Raw genomic sequence first — 24,496 nt, forward strand, 5'->3', positions numbered from 1 at the left:
CAGTTTCTCTTTGACTCATTTCTCGAGTTAACAGATGACTGTGTGTGTGAGCTGTAGGGTTGAGGGGGCGGACAGCGAAGGTAAGACTGACCCAGATTCAGCCACCCTGCCCCCCACAGACCAACCTCGCCTCAGCGATCAGCTGACTTCTCAGATGGAGAGTTTGTTTAGTGGAGCTCAGCTCTCTCCTCAAGGTCTTACCAACATCCCCAACCCAGACTCCACAGAGACAGAGCAGAAGAGTGTGAGATTGAGTGAACGAGTGGGAGGAAGGCTCCCACCCCTCACTCTTCACCAGAGAAAGAGCAGGATAAATGTGACTGTGTTTTTCTCCCACCCCTCACCACAGGGTCTAACTCTCAGAATAACACCCAGTAAATAACAGGCTTCGTTGGATGTCTTCCCATATGGGTGTTAGTTGTATTCTTCTAGAAGTCTCCCTTCAACCCACCACATGATGACATTTAGTTCAGTTGTGTATTAGTAACTTAAAGTTGACAGATATGAATACAAAGGCTGAATGGGAGAGAAAGAGAGAAAAGTAAGAAGCCTTTTGGGCTGATGATGACAAGAAATGGAAAACTGAATTAAATTCTTTGATTTATTTGGAACCCTCCTCCAAATGACATGTCCTTCATTTTTCATTTCACAAAATATTTACAAAAAAGAGTTTTCGTTTTTTTTTCTCTTCTATTGGTCGACTGTTCTTGTAACAATGGTTCCTTTCCAGCGTTTTTGACCAATGGTTACATCAGGCAGTCCAGTTTCTCTTTAGAAAAAGTTCATGAAAAAACCTTCAACCAGTACTTTCGCTCATCCTTTTTAAAACTGTTACCGATTATTTCTCTTTTTGTTAATATTCCAGAGTGCTTTATAAAACTCTTCCCCGCATGCTTACAGCCGCAAACTTGAAGCAGAGAGCTTGTGTGCTTGTTGAAAGGACGTGACATCATCACCCTGCAGGAAGTACATCATTAACGCATTGTCACAGTCACACCCCTGGATGCTTGAGCTGATTTGTTTGGTCTGTCTAGTCCAGTCCAGGCCATATAGTGGCTCGGAGAGCCTCAGTCGTGTCTACCAGGCCAACTGGCTTTAAGACAAACATAAAACCTGCTCATACGGGGTTATTACTCATATGTCATATGGCAATAACTCACGTGTCATGATTCGTATATTAATAACTAGAAAATAAACAGAGACAGTCTCTTAGTCTTTCAGATGGAAGAATTTAATCCGAGGGGAAGCCTGACAGCAGGAAGGAAGGGGTTTGGATCCCCTTTCCAGTGAGATGGGCATAGAGAACAGGAACAGAGAAGGTCTATAATGGAGGAGGCTTACAGTTACCCCTACATCCTGAACTAGGATCAGTCTCTGCCATTTGACCCTATGATGTTTAAGGTTAGGATTGGGGGGCGGGGGGGGGCGCGGGTAAACTGATTGTAGACCTGTGGCTACGATCAGGGCAACTTCTACACAGAGCGAAATCCCAACACCCCCAAAGTGCATGGAGGGAGTCCCACACACACACACAGAAGAGAACCTGGAAGCATGAGTGTGTGTGTTCAAGCTGTACAGTACATTCCTGAACTCAACAAGGAGAGGAGACAAAAGTGCCGCAACAAAACCAGAGCTTTAACAGTAATAAACCATCCTTCTCTTCACACATCCATCAGATACCCCATGTCCAACAGACAGAAAATAATAATTATAATATTATAAGGCTAATCGATCACACTACAACAGGGAGGGAGATGTCGCTAAAACATTTTAGTTGAGCCGAAATGCTTCAGCGTCAACAGTTGCTGCACAAACACACATATAATCATCATACAGTAACACTGTGTGTCTGACGAAGAAAACATAGAAAACTAATATCTCAACCCTGCCCCGAGTGTGGTGTGTGAGTAAATGCGTCTGAGTCGTAACATGGTGCTAAGCAGAGGACTGTCCGTATAACCAGTAGAAGTGTACTTCTGTGTGTGTACCGGTATACATGTTCCGAATGTGTGTATGTCTGTAAGTGCATCTAATTGTGTGTGTTAACTAGTAGCGCAGTGCTAACTGGAGACCTATTTGCTTGTAGAAATGTGTGTGTTAACTGGTGACATAGTGCTTGGTGGAGGGCTGCCCATACAGCCCATAGAAGTCTGTGTGTCGGTGCGTCTGCTGTGCGTCTATCCAGTCTCTGACAGCAAGCCCTTGCATGGCTGGAGCTCCAGAGGCTAGGCCGGGGGGATGGGGATAGTCCTGGGCGCTTACCCAGGGAAAGGAGCCTGAACGTGGGTAGGGCGGGTGGCCGCGGTGCCCCGACACGGAGGGTACCCCGGAGCAGTAGCAGTTATCCATGGTACACACCAGGATCTTACGCCCGCCATACTGGGGGAGCACAGCCTGCTGGGAAGAATGGGAGGAGCTACTGCCGGCAGGGGGGAAGTGGGAGGGACCGAACACAGACCCTGAATGGTGATTGGTCAGAGAGCCGCTTCCACTTCCTGTTCCGCCACCTTCGCTCATGTGGGAGGGGCCACAGGGACCTAGAGGCTGCTGATTCGATGATTGGCCCTCTCCGGGGGCGGAGTTTGGGCCCTGGTAGGGCTGCTTAGAGGAGGAAGATGAGGAGTCCTTGAACCCGGAAGCAGTGTTTTTCCCGGCGCTCCCGTTGCCTTCTGGGAACGCCGAGGAGTGTTTGCGTTTCTCCGCCCCCAAGCCGAGGCCGCTGGGAGACGCAGGGACGGACTGGAGGAATGAGGAGGGAGGGTTTAGGGGGGCTGGGGGGGGGTGGTGTGAGAGGTAGAGAAAGAGGAGGAAAGAGAAGAGGGGATCAGAATTACCTTGATCCACTAAGACAAACCAGATAAGGCTGTGATGGTTCTGTAAAGATAATTCTCTCAATCCTACCTTCCATTGTTTTCCGTAGGCTCTTCTCTCTCTTGGAGAGTTCTGACAGGAACAGCTTAGAGTTGAGACTGCCCACCTTGTAGGGAGGGAGTGCACTGCCCACGCACGCTTGAGACCTGCAACACACACAAATATGTATGTAACAAGCCTGGTATCTTAGCGCTCCATTAAAAGTATAGTTGCGGGACCGGAGTCTAGACGAGTGGTTAACACTCTTGCCTCCTGAACCATACGATTCCCCCTGTGTTGAGGATCCCAGTTCAATCCCTGAATGAGCCCTACGCATTTCTGCTGCTACTGCTCATATCCTGTAATAAAAATATATAAGGAGTCTGGAACTTCACCCCCGTCCCATAAACATACTGTACCTATAGTTGCAATGTGTTTAACAAGCATGACCATTCTAACATGATTACAGTGGTAATGTGCATAACAAGCCTAGTGTCATCTCCTTTTTGTATCTGTAATAACATGTTTGTAATGGTCCTGTCTCTCACCGCTCCATGAGGATCTTGACAGGCTTGGTGTTCTTCATGAAGCCCAGCTCCTCAGATTTGCCAAAGGCCGTGTGGACTGAGCTGAGCAACTTCTGGGCCTCGTGTCTCTGTTCTCCCAAAGCTAGAACCTGGCCCGCGTTCTCCTGGCAGAACCTAGAACGGGCCCGCTCTAGAACCTCCAGCGTACGGGACAAGTCTTCTTCCAAGAAGTGCTGCATCCGCAGATACTGCACACGCACCTCCTCTTTCAGCTCACACACTCTGTCCTGTAGGAGAGAACACATGTTGTTATACACACATTATCTTACTTTAATAGGATCTCTATGGTTATATACTGAACTCAAATATCAAATGCAACATGTCAAGTGTTGGTCCCATGTTTCAAGAGCTGAAATAAAAGATCGCAGAAATTTTCCATACGCACTAAAAGCTTATTTTTCAAAAATGTGCACAAATTTGTTTACATCCCCGTTAGGGAACATTTCTCCCTTGCCAAGATAATCCATCCACCTGACAGGTGTGGCATATCAAGAAGCTGATTAAACAGCATGATCATTACACAAGTGCACCTTGTGCTGGGGGACAATAAAAGGCCACATTTCTCAAGTTGAGGGAGTGTGCAATTGGCATGCTGACTGCTGGAATATCCACCAGAGCTGTTGCCAGAGAATTTAATGTTCATTTATCTACCATAAGCCGCCTCCATCCTTTTACAGAGTTTGGCAGTATGTCTAAACGGCCTCACAACCGCAGACCACGTGAAACTACGCCAGCCCAGGACATCCGCAGGTGAACAAGCTGCCAGTCGAGGACTTGTGAGGCGTCTTGTTTCTCAAACTAGACATTAATGTACTTGTCCTCTTGCTCAGTTGTGCATCGGGGCCTCCCACTCTTTTTATACTGGTTAGAGCCAGTTTGCGCTGTTTTCTGTGAAGGGAGTACTACACAGCGTTGTACAAGATCTTCAGTTTCTTGGCAATTTCTCGCATGGAATAGCCTTTATTTCTCAGAACAAGAATAGACTGACGAGTTCCAGAAGAAAGTTCTTTGATTCAAGCCATTTTGAGCCTATAATCGAACACACAAATGCTGATGCTCCAGATTCTCAACTAGTCTAAAGAAGGCCAGTTTTATTGCTTCTTTAATCAGAACAACAGTTTTCAGCTGTGCTAACATAATTGCAAAAGGGTAGTCTAATTAGGCTTTTAAAATGACAAACGTAGATTAGCTAACATAACGTGCCATTGGAAAAACAGGAGTGATGGTTGCTGATAATGGGCCTCTGTATGCCTATGTTGATATTTCATAAAAAATCTGCGGTTTCCAGCTACAATAGTCATTTACAACAATGTCTACACTGTATTTCTGATCAATTTGATGTTATTTTAAAGGGACAAAAAAATGTAATTTTCATTCAAAAACATGGACATTTCTAAGTGACTCCACATTTTTGAACGGTAGTGTACATACATACACACACACATACAGTACCAGTCAAAAGTTAAAACACCTACTCATTCAAGAGTTTTTATTTTCACTATTTTCTACATTTGTAGAATAATAGTGAAGACATCAAAACTAGGAAATAGCACATATGGAATCACGTAGTAACCAAAAAAAGTGTTAAACAAATCAAAATATATTTTATGTTTGAGATTCTTCAAAGTAACCACCCTTTGCCTCGATGTCAGCTTTGCACACTCTTGGCTGCAGAATGCTGTGGTAGCCATGCTGGTTAAGTGTGCCTTGAATTCTAAATAAACCACAGACAGTGTCACCAGCAAAGCACCCCCACATCATCAAACCTCCTCCTCCATGCTTCATGGTGGGAACCACACATGCGGAGATCATCCGTTCACCTACTCTGCGTCTCACAAAGACAGCAGTTGGAACCAAAAATCTAAAATTTGGAGTCAGACCAAAGGACAAATTCCCACCAGTCTAATGTCCATTGCTCGTGTTTCTTGGCCCAAGCAAGTCACTTCTTCTTATTGGTGTCCTTTAGTAGTGGTTTCTTTGCAGCAATTCGACCATGAAGGCCTGATACACGCAGTCTCCTCTGAACAGTTGATGTTGAGATGTGTCTGTTACTTGATCTCTGTGAAGCATTTATTTGGCCTGCAATTTCTGAGGCTGGTAACTCTAATGAACGTACCCTCTGTAGCAGAGGTAACTCTGGGTCTTCCTTTCCTGTGGCGGTCCTCATGAGAGCCAGTTTCATCATAGCGCTTGATGGTTTTTGCGACTGCACTTGAAGAAACTTTCAAAGTTCTTGCAATTTTCCAGATTGACTGACCTTCATGTCTTCAAGTAATGATGAATTGTCGCTTATTTGAGCTGTTCTTGAAATAATATGTACTTGGTATTTTACCAAATAGGGCTATCTTCTGTATACCACCCCTACCTTGTCACAACACAACTGATTGGCTCGAATGCATTAAGGAAAGAAATTCCACAAATTAACTTTTAACAAAGGCACACCTGTTAATTGAAATGCATTCCAGGTGACTACCTCATGGAGCTGGTTGAGATCATGCCAAGCTGTTATCAAGGCAAAAGGTGGCTACTTTAAAGAATCTGAAATATATCTTGATTTGTTGAATACTTTTTTGGTTACTGCAAGATTCCATATGTGTTATTTCATAGTTATGTTTTCACTATTATTCCACAATGTAGAAAATAGGAAAAATAAATTAAAACCCTGGAATGAGTAGGTGTGTCCAAAACTTTTGACTGGTACTCTGTGTGTATGTGTATGGATAGATGACAGATAGATCATAGGTATACACACATACACACATAGAGAGAGAGTTTGAGAAATCAGACGTACCTCCACCACACACTTGTCAGAGTCCAGTTTACAGAGCTGCTCATCGATGTCCTGAACTCTCTCCTCCACCCTCTCCTGCTGCCGCAATAGATTTTGCTGTGGGAAGGGGAGAAGTGGGAGGGAGAGAGCGACGAGACAGAGAGAGCGAAAGTGGGAGAGAACGAGAAATGGTAAGTTCATAGTTTGGTTCGATAACTCTGAACAAATCAATATGATGACTGAAGACAAACTCCACCAGCCCACTACCAAGCCTCCAGCAGGCTGAGCTAATTTAGGCTCCATCTAACAAACACACCATCTAAGGGGAGGAAGCTGTCATGGCAACCAAGAGATATTTTCTGGCTGCATGTGCGTGAGGTATGAAGGGACGAACTGGGGGGGATAGCCAGATAAATTAAATGTAAAAAAATACTAACTAGGCAAGTCAGTTAAGAAAAAAATTCTTATTTACAATGACGGCCTACCCCGGCCAAACCCGGATGATGCTGGGCCAATTGTGCACCACCCTATGGGACTCCCAATCACAGCCGGATGTGATGCAGCCTGGATTCGAACCAGGTACTGCAGTGATGCCTCTTGCACTGAGATGCAGTGTCTTAGACCACTGCGCCACTCGGGAACCCTTTGTTTAAACTTGGACACCTGTTAGCTGCGCAGTCTGCATGGCTCGGGAGAGAGGGTGCGCACTGCAGCAGGGCGGGGGATGGGCAGGTGCTGGTGGTGTGTTGACATGGGAGGGAGAGAAAGTAGCCACTGAATCGCGCTAGTTAGACAAACTTATAAATGCCATTGGTTATCTATCATCCCATTTGCCAGCAGCATACCACCCTGCATCCCACTGCTGGCTTGCTTCTGAAGCTAAGCAGGGTTGGTCCCTGGATGGGAGACCAGATACTGCTAGAAGTGGTGCTGGAGGGCCAGTAGGAGGCACTCTTTTCTCTGGTCTAAAAGAAGAAGAAAAAAATTCTCTCAATGCCCCAAGGCAGTGATTGGGGACATCGCCCTGTGTAAGGCGCTGTCTTTCGGATGGAACGTTAAAATTGGTGTCCTGACTCTCAGTGGATCCCATGGCACTTATTGTAAGAGTAGGGGTGTTGACCCCGGTGTCCTGGTTAAATTCCCAATCTGGCCATGTAATCATCCCCATGTAATCATCCTCATTCATTCATTCATGCCCCCCCCCAGGCTAGTTGAGGATATTTTGCTGCGCTCCCTGTCCTTGTCTACAACAACTCCATTCGGATTAAACAGACTACCTGTCGGTTGCTCGTTGTAGCCTAATCCTCATTTAGCCAATTTAATTCCATCATTTTAATTATATTTTGCACTAATTAGAGATATCCCACGTCACGTTGCTACACATGGAGCCTCCGACTGGTGTCAACAACAAGATACACGCATGAACCGATGTTCACAGTCTTTATATGGGGCACACGTCAATAAATCTACATTCAAAAGTTTGTTGGTTTATTGAATTAAGAATTTCAAATGTCATGGTATATCCGTGTGTGGCAATGTCACATTGATCATTTCAATTGAGACAAAGCCTTTTCATTGTTAAAATAGACCAATTATAAAAAAAAAAAAATGGTATTCAAAAGTATTTGAATATTAACGTTAGTTTGGATATTTGAATAACCGAGCCCATCCCTAGGGTGGAGAGAAAGGCGAGCGGGAGAGCAACTCGGGGGGCAGACAGATTTTCCTACTTTTCCTTTCTCCTGTTGCTCCTCACCTCTTCCTCAATACTCTTTCTGAGCCCCACAAACACACATTAGGCCCACTCATGATACCGTTGTCACAACACTGGTTATTCTGGGCTGGCGTTAGCATGGCTACAACACACACGCTCAGATTGGCCAAACCAGAGTACCAGGCCAGCCGGCACAACTGGCACCAAACTAAGGCCAAAAACACAAGATAAGGAATTCCCAGACTTCCCAAATTCCAAATAGAGTTCCAGTCTTTACTCCCTAGGAACCTCTCTGGATCTGAAATGTATGATTTTGATTTGGGATTCAGCAGAGGAAACAAGACAGAAAATTGGAACATTCCACTTCCTGGGGGAAAGGTTAAAAGTAGCACAATTCACTGTTCCTTTAGCATCTTCACAGGCACAGTGGAGGTCTGTGACCTGAATGCTAGGAGTTCTTCACAGGTCCAACAGACCCGAAATTCCAAGATCCGACCCAGGACATGAGCAGGTCCGGGGTCCTAAATTCTGACTTGGGTCTGGTCCGATATAATTACCATGGGTTTCTGGACACATCCTCTGTTAAGATATGTGTGTGAGGTGATGAGAACTGCACAAGCTTGTTATCTGTGTCAGTCAATTACAACTCAAAACATATAGTTTATGTCCAGCTGACAGTGGTTCCGGCTGAGCATGCTGCTGAGAGAGAGCAAGCGAGTGAGAGAGAGAGGCCTAGGCTACTGTTGATTGTGAAGCTGGAGGCCTTTTTCATTGAAGTAAAACAAACGTTGAAGAAGAAAGAGTACACTGATAAGAAGTCAAGGGGAACATTTTGTTACTTTTATTCATTTATTTTAAATCATATTTATCATTATTATTGGCGTGTGTAATAATCTAAACCAGTTCTTCAATATGTAAAAAAAAATTTGGGGGACATTTGTTGGCTAAATGAAGTTCTGTCTTTTATTTTGTGCTCCATATTTAGTTTAATGAATTTAGATTTGTTAAAGAAATAGCATTAGCCTACTGCTGTCATTTGTTGGGTAGGCCTACGGTAGGCACTCACCTTTGTTGGTAATTGCTGCAATATAGGCCTGTTCAAGGTTTAATGGTCAAAATAGTTTTTCAAAGTTTGATGACCAAAGTATGAAAAATGACTCTACACTGATCAAGTTTGATCATAAACTTACTGCCCTCCCCCATGTCAAACATTTGGATTCATTATTAAGGGGACATGACCGTAACGCTCATTTTAATACGCCAATGGTGACATGATATTCTCTTACCTAATTTAAATGAATACCACCTTGTAACCAATATTCCCTGTAAATTGCACGTGCGCGCAGTAGCCCCGATCCCCAATTCAGCTGCCCTGCACGCCGGGTTGGCGAACTGCTGTCATTTTCAACCATTGTATGTGTCTCTAGGTACAAACTCCGCCTTCTAAGTGCACTATCGGCCTACCGCTGGCCAATCGGATGGCTCAGATCCCTGTCTGCAGTAACGTAGCAGGAATAAAAGAAAGCTGCAGATTTCAACATGTCTAAAACTATGACTAGAGAGACACTGTCAGCGAATACAGCAAAGAGCTGCTGTTTTTATGAGTGACTTCATGTTTAAGTTCTTACTCAGCACTGTCAACACTTTGTATTCAACACTTTTATAAGCCATAAAATGCACGTCTTCCTATTTCCACTCAGCGCTACAAGCACTGCAGCAGTAATGAATGAGTAGGAAAGTATCTATAGGCTTATTATTATTAGCAGCTTGGGTCTTTTTTAATATCGAGGAATATTAATATTTTCTTTGTTCATAGGAGTAACATGAATTTGTGCATGAGGCAGAAATAATGCGGTGGGACTTGAGTTTCGCCATCAGCTGGGGAGAGCGAAGGGATGTTGAGCGGCAAACCCTCAGTCTGCTGCTCTCTCCCTTCACTAATACTGACCATCAGATGCAGGCACCATCAGATAAGTAAAATAAAAAGCAAATGATTTAAATGTATGCTCACTCAGCTGTGCTTCACAAGTAATACAAAACGGATCTATTACCGGTATGATCATATAGCCTCTCAAATTTTGAAACAGATTTTTTTTTTTTTAAAGGCCCAAACAACAATGCATTATCAAGGGCAATACCAGAAAAGCCAATATGCAGTGATAATGTGTTGGACCTCTAACAAACCTCATTGATACAGTACTGTTTTTAATTGGTTAATGTTGTATAGGCTTACGTTTTTTAGTCATGTAAAAAAACAATCTAAGCGTTAGATCTCAGCTTGCATTTTGACTCAAAGTGATCTTGACTCAGAAAAGGTTGGTGACCGCTGTTCTAGAGTTTTCCCTGTTAACACTTTCAATGTTTCCCTTTACTGTGGATCGAATCAACACAATATTAGCCACTTTCAATGCAACATACTGAAACAAACTATTCAAGAGATTTTGTTGTAGGCAGAACTAGGGTTGCACATTTTGGGGAATATTCAGGTGGAAACTTTGAATTAGATATATTTACCATATCATATGGAGACATGATAAGGTAAAAGGTTTATGTTTCTAAGTAGACATTTGCAAATGATTAAATCCTTCCAAACGAAAAATAACATTTCCACTGAATGATCCCAAAGATTCATCGCATCTCCAAAAAACGTTTTCAACAAACATCTGTAAAATGATAGTTTCTAGACTAAAGCTTTTGTTGCCTTCCTCTCAGGCTTCCATGACCTCCTCAATGTCCACCTCTTGAACATCAGACTCTGAGGCCTCATCTTCACGGTCCCTTTCCAACCTTGTTGAGGATGGCTCTTTGTCAGGCTCAAAAAGCCTCAAATTTGCCAGGATGGCCACCAATTTTTCAACCCTTGTATTGGTCAGCCTGCTGCGTGCTTTGGTATGTGTGTTCCCAAACAAGGACCAGTTGCGCTCTGAGGCGGCTGATGTTGGTGGGATTTGGAGAATGATGGAGGCAACAGGAAAAAGATCCACAAAGTCCCTTCCACCAGGTGGCTGATGAGATATGTTGGCACGACTGCCATATTGCATCTCCATTGCAAAGCCCTTGCTTGGAAGTGTACTTCGCCAGACTGCCAAGAACCTTGCCCTCATACAGACAGGATGCTCTTGCCAGCATACTTGGGGTCCAACATGTATGGTGCGGCGTGTATGGGCTTCAGGCAGAAGTCTACACGCTTTTTGATATATTTCAGAACTGCAGTTTCCTCTGCTTGGAGCAACAGTGAAGTGGGCAGGGCAGTACGGATTTCTTATCAGACAGGATGGCATTGTCTCCCTCAATCCGTGCAATGGCTACTGCTATAGGTTTCAGGAGTTTCAGGCTGCTTACCACTCTCTCCCAAAATACATCATCCAGGATGGGTGTCCATCCTCTTGATGGGGCTGTTCATATCGGCAGACTGTGATATGGTCATTTCATGGAGAGACTCCTTCCCCTCCAGTAGACTGTCAAACATGATGACAACACCACCCCAACGGGTGTTGCTGGGCAGCTTCAATGTGGTGTTCTTATCCTTCTCACTTTGCTTGGTGAGGTAGATTGCTGCTATAACTTGATGACCCTTCACATATCTAACCATTTCCTTGGCTCTCTTGTAGAATGTATCCGTTGTTTTCAGTGCCATGACGTCCTTGACGAGCAGATTCAATGCATGAGCAGCACAGCCAATGGGTGTGAAGTGAGGGTAGGACTCCATCACTTTAGACCAAGCAGTCTTCATGTTCGCAGCATTGTCTGTCACCAGTGCAAATACCTTCTGTGGTCCAAGGTCATTGATAACTGCCTTCAGCTCATCTGCAGTGTAGAGACCTGTGTGTCTGTTGTCCCTTGTGTCTGTGCTCTTGTAGAATACTGGCTGAGGGGTGGAGATGATGTAGTTAATTATTCCTTGCCCAGGAACATTCGACCACCCATCAGAGATGATTGCAATACAGTCTGCTTTCTCTATGATTTGCTTGACCTTCACTTCAACTCTGTTGAACTCTGCATCCGGCAAATGAGTAGATAAAGCATGTCTGGTATGAGGGGTGAATGCTGGGCGAAGAACATTCAGAAATCTCTTCCAATACACATTGCCTGTGAGCATCAGAGGTGAACCAGTTGCATACACAGCTCGAGCAAGACAATCATCAGCATTTCTCTGACTACGTTCCTCCATTGAGTCAAAACAACTTCTGATTCCTGATTTATCATCTTCACCTTGAATAGAAGTAGAGGGACTTTTGTCAGAGGTTGCTTGTTGTGAGCGCTGAGTGAACTTTATGCACTTGGCCAGATGATTCTGCATCTTTGTTGCATTCTTCACAAATGTTTTGGCACAGTATTTGCAAATATACACAGATTTTCCTTCTACATTAGCTGCAGTGAAATGTTTCCACACATCAGATTGTGGCATTTTCCTGTAAAGATTATGGGGGGAAAAAATAAAAAAGGACGGTATTTTATGTTTAACCTGTTGGGGCTAGGGGGCAGTATTTGCACGGCCGGATAAAAAACGTACGCGATTTAAACTGGTACCTACTCTTGCCCAGAAACGAGAATATGCATATAATTTGTAGATTTGGATAGAAAACACTCTAAAGTTTCTAAAACTGTTTGAATGGTGTCTGTGAGTATAACATAACTCATATGGCAGGCCAAAACCTGAGAAGATTCCACACAGGAAGTGCCCTGTCTGACAATTTGTTCTCCTTCTGTGGCATCTCTATCGAAAATACAGCATCTCTGCTGTAACATGACATTTTCCTAAGGCTTCCATTGGCTCTCAGAAGGCGCCAGAAAGTGGAATGACGTCTCTCCTGTCTCTGGGCGAAAAACAGCAAGAGATTTTGTGAGTTGTCAGGCTAGGAACAGTGACACTGGAGATGCTTGTTCATGTGAATTCTCCATTTTTTCTTTCAGCCTTTGAATGAATACAACGTCGCCCGGTTGGAATATTATCGCTATTTTACGAGAAAAATAGCATAAAAATTGATTTTAAACAGCGTTTGACATGCTTCGAAGTACGGTAATGGAATATTTTGATTTTTTTTGTCACGAAATGCGCTCGCGCGTCACCCTTCGGATACTGACCTGAACGCATGAACAAAACGGTATTTAAATATAACTATGGATCATTTGGAACCAAAACAACATTTGTTGTTGAAGTAGAAGTCCTGGGAGTGCATTCTGATGAAGAACAGCAAAGGTAATCCAATTTTTCTTATAGTAAATATGAGTTTGGTGAGGGCCAAACTTGGTGGGTGTCAAATTAGCTAGTCGTGATGGCCAGGCTATGTACTCAGAATATTGCAAAATGTGCTTTCGCCGAAAAGCTATTTTAAAATCTGACACTGCGATTGCATAAACGAGTTCGTTATCTATAATTCTTAAAATAATTATGTATTTTGTGAACGTTAATCGTGAGTAATTTAGTAAATTCACCGGAAGTTTGCAGTGGGTATGCTAGTTCTGAACATCACATGCTAATGTAAAAAGCTGGTTTTTGATATAAATATGAACTTGATTGAACAAAACATGCATGTATTGTATAACATAACGTCCTAGGAGTGTCATCTGATGAAGATCATCAAAGGTTAGTGCTGCATTTAGCTGTGGTTTTGGTTTTTGTGACATATATGCTTGCTTTGAAAATGGCTGTGTGATTATTTTTGGCAGGGTACTCTCCTGACATAATCTAATGTTTTGCATTAGCTGTATAGCCTTTTTGAAATCGGACAATGTGGTTAGATTAACGAGAGTCTTGTCTTTAAAATGGTGTAAAATAGTCATATGTTTGAGAAATTGAAGTTATAGCATTTGAGGTATTTGTATTTCGCGCCACGCGATTCCACTGGCTGTTGACCAAACGTCCCACCTTGCCCAGGGAGGTTAATAATAAAAGTCCTAAATTTGCTTTATAAGTAGTGAGTGACCCTAGGGAGGCAACACATACATGCTAAATGATTTCAATGGGTCTTTCTCCATTCTGATCGTTTTATACTGTTCAATATAAAAATCATTTTCTTCCATTTCTGTATTTGAGATCATTTCTACACTGCCACATAGGGCTGCGCAATCTGGGCCTTATTTTTAACCAAATGTTGCAATTTCACTTTCGATTTAGAACAAAACACTTGTGTTAACTGTTGGAATCATGGAAATAGAAGGTCTACTCTAATTATATAGTTAGAATATAATAGTGGGCACTTTGAATACAGTGTTGTTTGACATGACAACGAATGAAAATGCCAGCGAGGAGCTATTGTGACAGGGACGGAAATAAAGTGTTGATAGGTGTTTCCTAGGGGACCCTATAAGCTTTGGCTACATTGAATGATCTCTTAGCTACTTCATGTTGCTAACATTCATGCTTTGCGTTTACCTCTAATTTAGAAGATACTGTTGCGCAAACATGATGATTTAAGTCAACACCATCATTGGTATTATCAGGCTTTGTAGCTAATTACGCTTGATCTTACTCAGTACATTTATTAGCTAGCTAGGGATTAGCGGCTAACAATCAGCTGCTAACAAGATTTAGGAACAACTTGCTAAGAAAAGACAAACTAGCTGTTTGCAGATGTAAGAAACACAAGCTAATAGTGTAATTATAGAATGCTAGTAGATTTATATTAAGAAGCAAAGTGGCAACTGCATCGTTGTCATCAACATTGTTCACCCACAACTACATGGCCAGGCACGACTCCAACACCATCATTAAGTTTGCCTGAGACACAACAGTGGTAGGCCTGATCACCGTCAATGACGAGACAGTCTATAGGGAGGAGGTCAGAGACCTGGCCGGGTGGTGCCAGAATAACAACCTATCCCTCAACGTAACTAAGACTAAGGAGATGATTGTGGACTACAGGAAAAGGAGCACCGAGCACGTCAGAGGAAGGCCCTAAGAATTGTCAAAGACCCCCAGCCACCCCAGTCATAGACTGTTCTCTCTACTACTGCATGGCAAGAGGTACCGGAGTGCCAAGTCTAGGACTAAAAGGCTTATCAACAGTTTTTACCCCCAAGCCACAAGACTCCTGAACAGGTAACCAAATGGTTTGCATTAACTATTTGCAAAAACTAACTAGCAGAAATTGTTAACAAGTTAGAAATTATTTAAACACATTGTTGTAGGCTACTATTTACTTGTTAACAAAAAATCATGTATGTCATAAAATATATTTTCCCCACCCAGTATTGTAATCAAAACTTCCCAGAAAGCATGTAGTCCTCTGCTCAGACAGTGTAGAGGTGTGGGCTCAATAGCATCTCAGTGTGCCAGATGTTGAGAATCAGATGTACATGTGATGGAAGAATGCACTGTGCATGCAGAGGGTTGCAATTCCATTGAATTGGGGGTAGTTTAACCAAAATATGCCAATAGACCTAGAATTGCATTGTGTATCCCACAAAAAAAGTTCCCTGTTATAAGCCAACTTTTATGAATTTAAGCAAAATTCCCCAAATCCCCGGGCTTAACTTCCCACTGAAAATTTCTAGAAATTTCCCGTTAAGTTTCAGACCCTTTGCAACCCTAGGCAGAATGCATTGGAGTAGGATTCTATTGCATTGACACACACTACTCAGCCCATACTCTACAAAGCCTTGTGTGGCATAAACAAGCAGAGCTGCAGGAGGCTTATATGTAAATAGACCATTGCCATATATGGCTCTGTGCCATGTACTTTGAACTGGACTGTGCTTACAGCATGAGCTTGTTTTGAGATCAAAGCGAGAGCTGCATGTAGCCACGTGTGCACATTCTGTTCATATCCTTTGCTAGTTAGTGAGGTATTAGCCCAGTTATAGATCATTTGTAGTCAGCAATAGGGAAAGGGAAATGGGAATACCTAGTCAGTTGTACAACTGAATGCATTCAACTTAAATGTGTCTTACCCCAGGGAAGTGATTGCTTCCTACAAGAGCTTTTTGAAAAAACGAGTCAGGTAAAGAGCTTATTTTTTTGCCTTAAAAGGGGCAGTTTTATATTTTGAGACAGGCTTGAATAAGCTAAGTAGCCAATAGACAGAAGGTAACATAATTTGTTTGATTCTCTGTAATAAATGGTACAGGAATAATGCATTTATTCTGAATTATTCTTGCATGAAACATTTTCAGTCACCTCCTTGTCTGAACGACAAGTGGTTAAATAGGTTAATATAAAGCCATGCACGTTTTTTTTCAAAAGTCTCATGGAATGTAGGCCTACATTGAACACCACACATCGGCTGCTACTGTAGGCTGAATAACAGAACAGCTATTTCCATGTTAAAATGTTATGGGATGTATTTTCTCCATTGTTTTTGATGGTAAGCCACTGGTAGGTCTACATTTTGATCAAATAGCCACAGCAGCCTACATGGCCACTGTTAAAACTAACTTAGTGGGTACAGCATCAATGTTCACAGTAAACGAGCACTGGAAGTTGCACATCACTTTAAAGTTCAAATTTGTGCTCAGCAGACCTGAAATTTGCTCAGTGCTTGTAAACTGCTTGTAACCAACATTGAAGGAGTGTTTGCAGAGGGGCGTGGTTTATATAGCTACTCTACTGGTGCCAAAATTAGACGGTAGGGTGTCAAATATAATAAAAAGTTGACCCTATTTATCAATGGAAAAGACATACGTTTCCCCTTTCATCTGTATCTGGTGTTAGCTAGTTACCGGCTAGCTAGGTCTTCATCTGTATCTGGTGTTAGCTAGTTACTGGCTAGCTAGGTCTTCATCTGTGTCTGGTGTTAGCTAGTTACTGACTAGCTAGGTCTTCATCTGTGTCTGGTAGTTACTGGCTAGCTAGGTCTTCATCTGTGTCTGATGTTAGCTAGTTACTGGCTAGCTAGGTCTTCATCTGTATGGTTTTAGGTAGTTACTGGCTAGCTAGGTCTTCATCTGGGTCTGGTGTTAGCTAGTTACTGGCTAGCTAGGTCTTCATCTGTGTCTGGTGTTAGCTAGTTACCGGCTAGCTAGGTCTTCATCTGTGTCTGGTGTTAGCTAGTTACCGGCTAGCTAGGTCTTCATCTGGGTCTGGTGTTAGCTAGTTACCGGCTAGCTAGGTCTTCATCTGGGTCTGGTGTTAGCTAGTTACCGGCTAGCTAGGTCTTCATCTGGGTCTGGTGTTAGCTAGTTACTGGCTAGCTAGGTCTTCATCTGTGTCTGGTGTTAGCTAGTTACTGGCTAGCTAGGTCTTCATCTGTATCTGGTGTTAGCTAGTTACTGGCTAGCTAGGTCTTCATCTGTGTCTGGTGTTAGCTAGTTACTGGCTAGCTAGGTCTTCATCTGTATCTGGTGTTAGCTAGTTACTGGCTAGCTAGGTCTTCATCTGGGTCTGGTGTTAGCTAGTTACTGGCTAGCTAGGTCTTCATCTGTATCTGGTGTTAGCTAGTTACTGGCTAGCTAGGTCTTCATCTGGGTCTGGTGTTAGCTAGTTACTGGCTAGCTAGGTCTTCATCTATGTCTGGTGTTAGCTAGTTACTGGCTAGCTAGGTCTTCATCTGTGTCTGGTGTTAGGTAGTTACTGGCTAGCTAGGTATTCATCTGTGTCTGGTGTTAGCTAGTTACTGGCTAGCTAGGTCTTCATCTGTATCTGGTGTTAGCTAGTTACTGGCTAGCTAGGTCTTCATCTGTGTCTGGTGTTAGCCAGTTACTGGCTAGCTAGGTCTTCATCTGGGTCTGGTGTTAGCTAGTTACTGGCTAGCTAGGTCTTCATCTGGGTCTGGTGTTAGCTAGTTACTGACTAGCTAGGTCTTCATCTGTATCTGGTGTTAGCTAGTTACTGGCTAGCTAGGTCTTCATCTGTGTCTGGTAGTTACTGGCTAGCTAGGTCTTCATCTGGGTCTGGTGTTAGCTAGTTACTGGCTAGATAGGTCTTCTGTATCTGGTGTTAGGTAGTTACTGGCTAGCTAGGTCTTCTGTATCTGGTGTTAGGTAGTTACTGGCTAGCTAGGTCTTCATCTGTGTCTGGTGTTAGCTAGTTACTGGCTAGCTAGGTCTTCATCTGTGTCTGGTGTTAGCTAGTTACTGGCTAGCTAGGTCTTCATCTGTGTCTGGTGTTAGCTAGTTACTGGCTGGTCTTCAGCGAGCATGGAACAAAAGGATCGTTCAAAACTGACGCAGTTGTCAAGTCAAAACATCTGTCAGTGCTGCTGTGACCCGCATCACAACAGACATGACAAACGGGAGATGTATATAAAAATATATAGATATAATTGATGCAATTTCAATGTTCTTTGAGTTGCTTTGTTGATCACCAAATTTGCTTGAGATGATTTTACTGCAACATTGATAACTGCATCCAAGTTGCTTAACATAAGCGTTTCAAAAGAGCGGTTAGTCAAGGCGAGCTCATGGATATAAGCTCCCCGACCACTTAGACTGTCTTTTCAAACTTCCTGGTAGTTAGCCATGTGAGAAAAAGTCATTTTGAGAATGACTGTGCATAAAAATATGCAACATGCATTTTGTTTAATTCTGTTAAGTAACTTTCTTTGGTCAGATTATGTTCCAACTGTAATGTTGTTTGCCGCAATATAATATAATTACCGGCACTCAAACCATGAAAAGGAAAAACCAACGAGGTGAGATGCTAAACTTAATTTAATGCCACAATATAATAGCCTGTTCGTACTTTCCCTATAAACAATGGCTTTTGATATTAACCTAATAAAATGTTTGGTATGGCTATAATTAGGTTTAGCTACTGCAGCTCTATAAAGGCACTGCGTACAAGCGACAGTAGAACTTGAGGTAATGAAGAATGTTTTAGGCCTACAAGAGTTACTCCTATAATCTAACAATAATGAATTTTCTGATCGAAAACCTCTCTCTCGGTCTTTAGGGCTAGCCTAAGCCTCTCTTTCTTTATACAACTTAGGTAATATTAATATCATAGTGGAACCCTAAGCATAAAGCCCTATGCAATGTCCTGATGCATTTAATGCTCAAATCTCTGACAGCTGAACCGTAAAGGTGGACAATTGTTGTTTAGGAAAGTAAAAACCAATAAAACTGGCTATAAAGTTTTGAATATGCTACAGATCAAAAACAAATATATCTGTTATAGGCAGTTTAAGGACACGTAACTGGATCATTTGGCCAATCATTTGGCTTGTTTATGGATGGCGCTGGCACTGCCCAGTTGGTTTCTTTCGCTCCATCTTTCTACTGCCGGATCTGAACGTGCTCTCGGTTCGGGACCAGCACGGGTCTGTTTTTCCACGGGCCTTTTTGCGAAATGGGTCTGACTACGAGGATTCCCAGTAGGGAGGGATGATTTGGGGGGAGGCTGCAGGGCATCTCTACCCCCTCTGTCACAACCACCTCCACCAGACGCACGTAAGCAGTCACACAGTGCATTAGCCCCGGGTTCCTGAAGTCACTCATCACATATGGAGATGGTAGTCAGTCACAACAGCAATCAGAGGATAGGAATTCACACTGTAGGTTGTTACACAAAACAGAATGTCCTCCTGACCATTCCAATGTGGCTGTTCCCAAACACACACCCATCCACCTACACACAGAACTAACATACTATTGAGTCAGAAACCAGAAGTAGTCACCAATATGAGTCAGGAGAAAAGCCTTTATGACTGTGACTAGCCCCTATCTGATATCCCAAATCTGGGATTAGTTCGACGTTTTTAAAACCAACCACAGCTTTCCTTAGAAACCAGGAAATAAAGAGATTCACAAGTAAACAAAAAGGAAGCCATAAACAACCATTCGTAATCCTTTTCTACCACAGAATGGAGTGAAGAATCTCACTTCATCCCCCCACCACCCCCCTTCTCCTGGCCTGCGGACCCAGGCGAGGATGCACCTGTGCTGAGGAGATAAGGCTGGCTGAAACCCCTCATTGTTCCACCCCTCCAACACATTGTTTGTCACTCTCAACAGATGAGAGTGGGGGTTGGAATGGATCAAAATAGAAAAATGCATTCACCCAAGTATAGACTCACGTCACACGTCACACACCAGGTTTTCCGTTAGCCGGTAATAGCCGGCTTTTCTCCGATTAAAAAAATGAAAAAGCCGATAAATTACCGCTGGCCAATTGTCCGGGACAAGAGAAAAATCCCACTGCGAAATAAAGCATTTTAGCTTGTTCATTGATTGAAATACCAGTCGATGTAGCGCAAGAGCTGCTGCTACAGCTCATTCATTTCTGCTGGAGAAAAACTTGTTTTTATAAGCCCAATGACTGCACAACAATTCTAAATGCAATCACATGTTTAAAACTGTTAATGGCCACAATTCAAAAGAGCCATTTTCATTTCTCAACTGGTAATTGAAGGTCTCTTCCCATTCGCCATTCAAGTGTATAGGCAACTAGGCTGGCTTCAGCGTGTCAACACACCACTTTGAAATGAGCTGCAGGGCAGTATGCATTTTCAAAACAAATACTTCATTGTCTGAAACCTGAACATTTTACTACATATTATGTGGCATGTCTTACCTTGCTTCAAAAGTAGCCTAGCCAATGCATATGGGTCCGGTAAATTTCTTAAAATGTCCTGAAAATTAAAATGCCGCCGGTCCAATGTGCGGTGCCACATTTTCCTAACGGAAGCCCTGACACACACACACAATATTTTCCCCAATTTGAGCAGCTTTGTCCTTAAACAAAGGAAAAGGTGTAAGGGACATAATAGATCTTAATCGTACCCGTATATCGTTGCGTCGTAGCTCAACGTCAGTGACCCCGTGTCCGTGACTGGGATGACATCGTGTGAAGCAGCAGTACTGACACACAGCAGTCTGTTCTGCCTCACAGTGGTACAGTCTGTACTCGTCGTGCTGAGGACACGTCCAGGCCTTGACCGCCTCAGCCTCCACCAGCAGGTGTCCCAGGGCGGAGCAGGGCTGCTGCAGGTGTGTCTGGACGTGGCTCTGACAACAGGGGGCGCTACATCGTAGGCACACCTTGACAGCCGGGAGCGGTGGCCCACGGCGGCACAGAATACACTGCAGCACCGGCGAGGCCGCCTTCTCTACAGACAACGCGTTAAACTTGTCCACGATGTTGGACAGCTTGTGGTTCTTCTCCAGAGCAGGCTTCTGACTGTAGGCGTGGTTGCACTCGGGGCAGCGGACCAGGGAAGAGTCTTTAGCCCAGGCCTCTGAGATGCAGCCCCGGCAGAAGTTGTGCTTGCAGGGCAGCTGGATGGGCTCGGAGAAGACGTGCAGACAGATGGGGCAGATCAGCTCCTCTTCGAAACAGTTCCTCCACGTCTCGGACAGGTCGGAGGTCACCATGTTGGAGGCCATGTTGGGAGTGGCGGACATAGACACGCGACAACGACAAGCTTCTCACATGAAAAAAAAAAAAAAACAATCCTATGGCTCTATAGCCATATACTAAGCCCCTCGACTATAGCTCAAATGTCTTGAGGACTGTATAATGAAATGCTCTAGTCCAATATGTTAGTCCTTGAGGGATAATTGTCTATTGTGCATGCGCCAAAAACGTAGCAATGAAGGGTTATTTTTAATCACCAGCACTGTCAACCAGTTTAGTCCAACCGACTGATGACAGTGAGTCTTGTAAATGTCCTCAGGTCCTCAGGTCTCCGCTATTGCTTTAAATCCAGGTAGCAGTGCACATCCTGTAGGGCAGAGCAGGTAGGCAGATTCCACAGCGGCAGGCGCAGTCAGAAAAGGCCTCCGGGAAACGATTACAACACACGGTCCGGGCTGACGTTATGCATATTACCGTAAAGGTGTAGCAAGCCCTCCCCGTTTATCTTAAATCACACGAGTTAAGCAAGAAACGTCTGACTTTGTGCGTAATATATGCCTATTTCTGGCACCTCAATTGTTCGTATTTCCAGCTAGCTACACGTATATGCTACGGTATGATAGCAATGAAGGCACAGAGATCTACCAAGCAATACGGTTCAGACATTACACTGAATCGGTCTAAATTAGGTCCGTTTAGATGGTTACATCACCGCTAAGCTTGAATTGATTTCTATACAGCTGATTAAAGACTTAGCCTCGACTTCCTCGTCGGTTTATGTTTGTTTCTTCCTCAATCGATTGAAGTCCAGAAATGAACATAAGGAAAAGATTACGTTGCCGGATTTATTCCTATACCCACACCCTGAATAAAGCGATTTGTAAATCGACCAAGCTTGCCCAAGGTTAATAAAACGCCGATGTTCCAATAAAGGGAATATTAATTATGTTCTTTTGTCCTCCTCCAAAAATGCAGACTATTTTAGGTGCCTTCACAATTAATATGATTATGCTCGTGACAGCTTTTTCTAAGTAGGATCTAACAAACAAAAATATTATTCGGATTTGCAAATCAGATACATAAGACAAGTGTCCTTAGCCCTTCAATAAACATTGTATCACGTTGCGACGGACTTCGATCCTCACGACAGCGACAAAATAACAGCCTATTTGTTTGATGTGTAACGTCGTCAGCTATGAAGCCTCCACAGGCCTCGACGTTTCTCACCAAATACTCTTTCCTCTCGGCTATGTGGGCCTATAAAGACTTGATCAAAAAATATCATACAAATACTTCGTTAGATGGCTATGTACTGCATAGTTTATGGTTTAATAGCCGACTCCAGTTCATACGCACAAAACAAAGGGTTTTTAGAATACACTGGAATGTTGGCTGCTGTGGCGAGCATTCAGATCAGAAACACAGACCATCAAAACGTCTCCAGACACAAAATGTCCTGGCTTCATTCCTTTGGTTTAATCAGAGACGGATCATGACTATTATCAACTCACATTTCGGAAAATAAAAAACGAAAAAAAAAAACATCTCTCCACTTACTTCGTAAGCTTAATTAAATCGTTTCAATTATCTGAGACGTCACATCACTATGTTCTGCCGCTGCACAAGCGCATAAATAAGGCTCCGCAAGAATATTTACGACTCCCACAGATTTAACATTTACATCCAATATTCTATCTAATGTGTATAGAAAATATATATATATATATGTATAACACCCTTCTAATCTTAATTTAAAGAGGACGTCGCTATTCTGGCCTTATTAAAATGTAGCTGTCATCAGCCATCTTGCACTCCTCATTTTAAAAAAAAGCAAGAAAGAATCCATACAGGGCCTTGGGTTATTCACACAACTCGTTTGGTTTGCTGATCACACCGAAACAAAAAGAATCCGTCGCGTTCAAACACGCCTCGCCAGTTCTTTCAGATCCAGCGGTGTATGTGTGGCCATTTTCGAGGCCTTCTGTCGGCGTTGTTGTTTATAGCCGAGTCCACGGCAAATTGTCTTGATCATACAAATCCAATCTGTATCTGAATTATAATATGTGACCCTCGTTTTTAAATCGCTCTCTCCTTCTTTCTAAGGGAGCGTCGGGGAGAAGAGGAATGCTGGATAGCTAGACTAGTCGTTCAATCGGGCTAAACATCGGCTCCCCCTCCTTCCGGCTGGTCCCGTTCCTCCTCCACCATCACGTGACCTGTCACACAACCGATGTGTGTCACGTTAACGGAAGGAGTTCGGGAGGAGAGAAAAGGGGCGCGGGAGAGAGACTGGCTTTTAAAAGGCTGAATATTTGGTGCATTGTTCACGTCCATCAAACCTGATACATTGTGTGTGTGTGTGTGTGTGTGTGTGTGTGTGTGTGACACGCAATCATGCAGTACGGTCAGAAAGTTGTTTAGCAGTTACAATAAATTCATAAAACCAAATGCTTAACGTTACCTTGACTTGGAAAAGTTCCAGTGTTGGATAGCCATAGCAAGCATCCCTCTACTTCTTTGAGCCAGGTGTTTGAGTAGGCTAAACTAGGTACCTGTATTTGCTAGCTAAGTGAAAGAGAAAGTAAAATGACATAGCAAGCACTCTCTCACTTGCTTCTCCTTAATTTTGGAAGAAATTAATTTGTTCAAAACTTCAACTATTGTATTTCTCGCTCTTTGAGTCAACTACTCACCACATTTTATGTGTAACAGTTTAGCTTCCGTCCCTCTCCTCGCCCCAACCTGGGTTTGAACCAGGGACCCTCTGCACACATCAACAACTGACACCCACGAAGCATCGTTACCGAGTGACGTCACCCAATTGAACCGCTATTAGCGCGCACCACCACTAACTAACTAGCCATTTCACATCGGTTACATATGCACTGCAGTGCAAGCTGTAAAGAGAGAGAGAAAATTAGAGGGAGCATACTTAAATTCACACAGGACACCGGATGAGACATGAGAAATACTCCAGATATAACAGACTGACCCTAGCCTCCCGACACAAACTATTGCAGCATAAAAACTGGAGGCTGAGACAAGAGGGGTCAGGACACACTGTGGCCCCGTCCTACGATACCCCCGGACAGGGCCAAACAGGCAGGATATAACCCCACCCACTTTGCCAAAGCACAGCCCCCACACCACTAGAGGGATATCTTCAACCACCAACTTACTACCCTGAGACAAGGCCAAGTATAGCCACAAAGATCTCCGCCACGTCACGAACCTGAGGCGGGCACCAACCCGGACAGGAAGATCACGTCAGTGACTCAACCCACTCAAGTGACGCACCCCTCCTAGGGACGGCATGGAAGAGCACCAGTAAGCCAGTGACT

The 24,496-nt window shown here is 43.5% G+C and overlaps 1 protein-coding gene across 1 annotated transcript; it reads right to left on the reverse strand.

Moving 5' to 3' along the window:
• Positions 1–587: 587 nt before the first annotated feature.
• LOC115201656 (probable E3 ubiquitin-protein ligase TRIM8) lies at positions 588–23,355 on the reverse strand. The gene is made up of 5 exons (XM_029765462.1): positions 20,582–23,355; positions 6,229–6,324; positions 3,399–3,664; positions 2,902–3,017; positions 588–2,771 (listed from the first exon to the last, which is right to left on the reverse strand). Exons 1-5 carry the CDS (start codon positions 21,200–21,202, stop codon positions 2,098–2,100), a joined length of 1,773 nt encoding a protein of 590 aa, XP_029621322.1. The 5' UTR covers positions 21,203–23,355; the 3' UTR covers positions 588–2,097.
• Positions 23,356–24,496: the final 1,141 nt, after the last annotated feature.

The sequence above is a fragment of the Salmo trutta genome, chromosome 10 (assembly GCF_901001165.1).
Source record: "Salmo trutta chromosome 10, fSalTru1.1, whole genome shotgun sequence".
Taxonomy (NCBI): Eukaryota; Metazoa; Chordata; class Actinopteri; order Salmoniformes; family Salmonidae; genus Salmo; species Salmo trutta.

What these genes read in the sequence shown, in the direction of transcription:
- LOC115201656 (XM_029765462.1), bottom strand. Translation starts at nt 21,202, where the DNA reads ATGTCCGCCACTCCCAACATGGCCTCCAACATGGTGACCTCCGACCTG. An exon ending in CTGACAAGTGTGTGGTGGAG is followed by an intron (nt 3,665 to 6,228) that starts GTACGTCTGATT and finishes TCTCTCCTACAG; the next exon opens with GACAGAGTGTGTGAGCTGAA. An exon ending in GTCAAGATCCTCATGGAGCG is followed by an intron (nt 3,018 to 3,398) that starts GTGAGAGACAGG and finishes TGTGTGTTGCAG; the next exon opens with GTCTCAAGCGTGCGTGGGCA.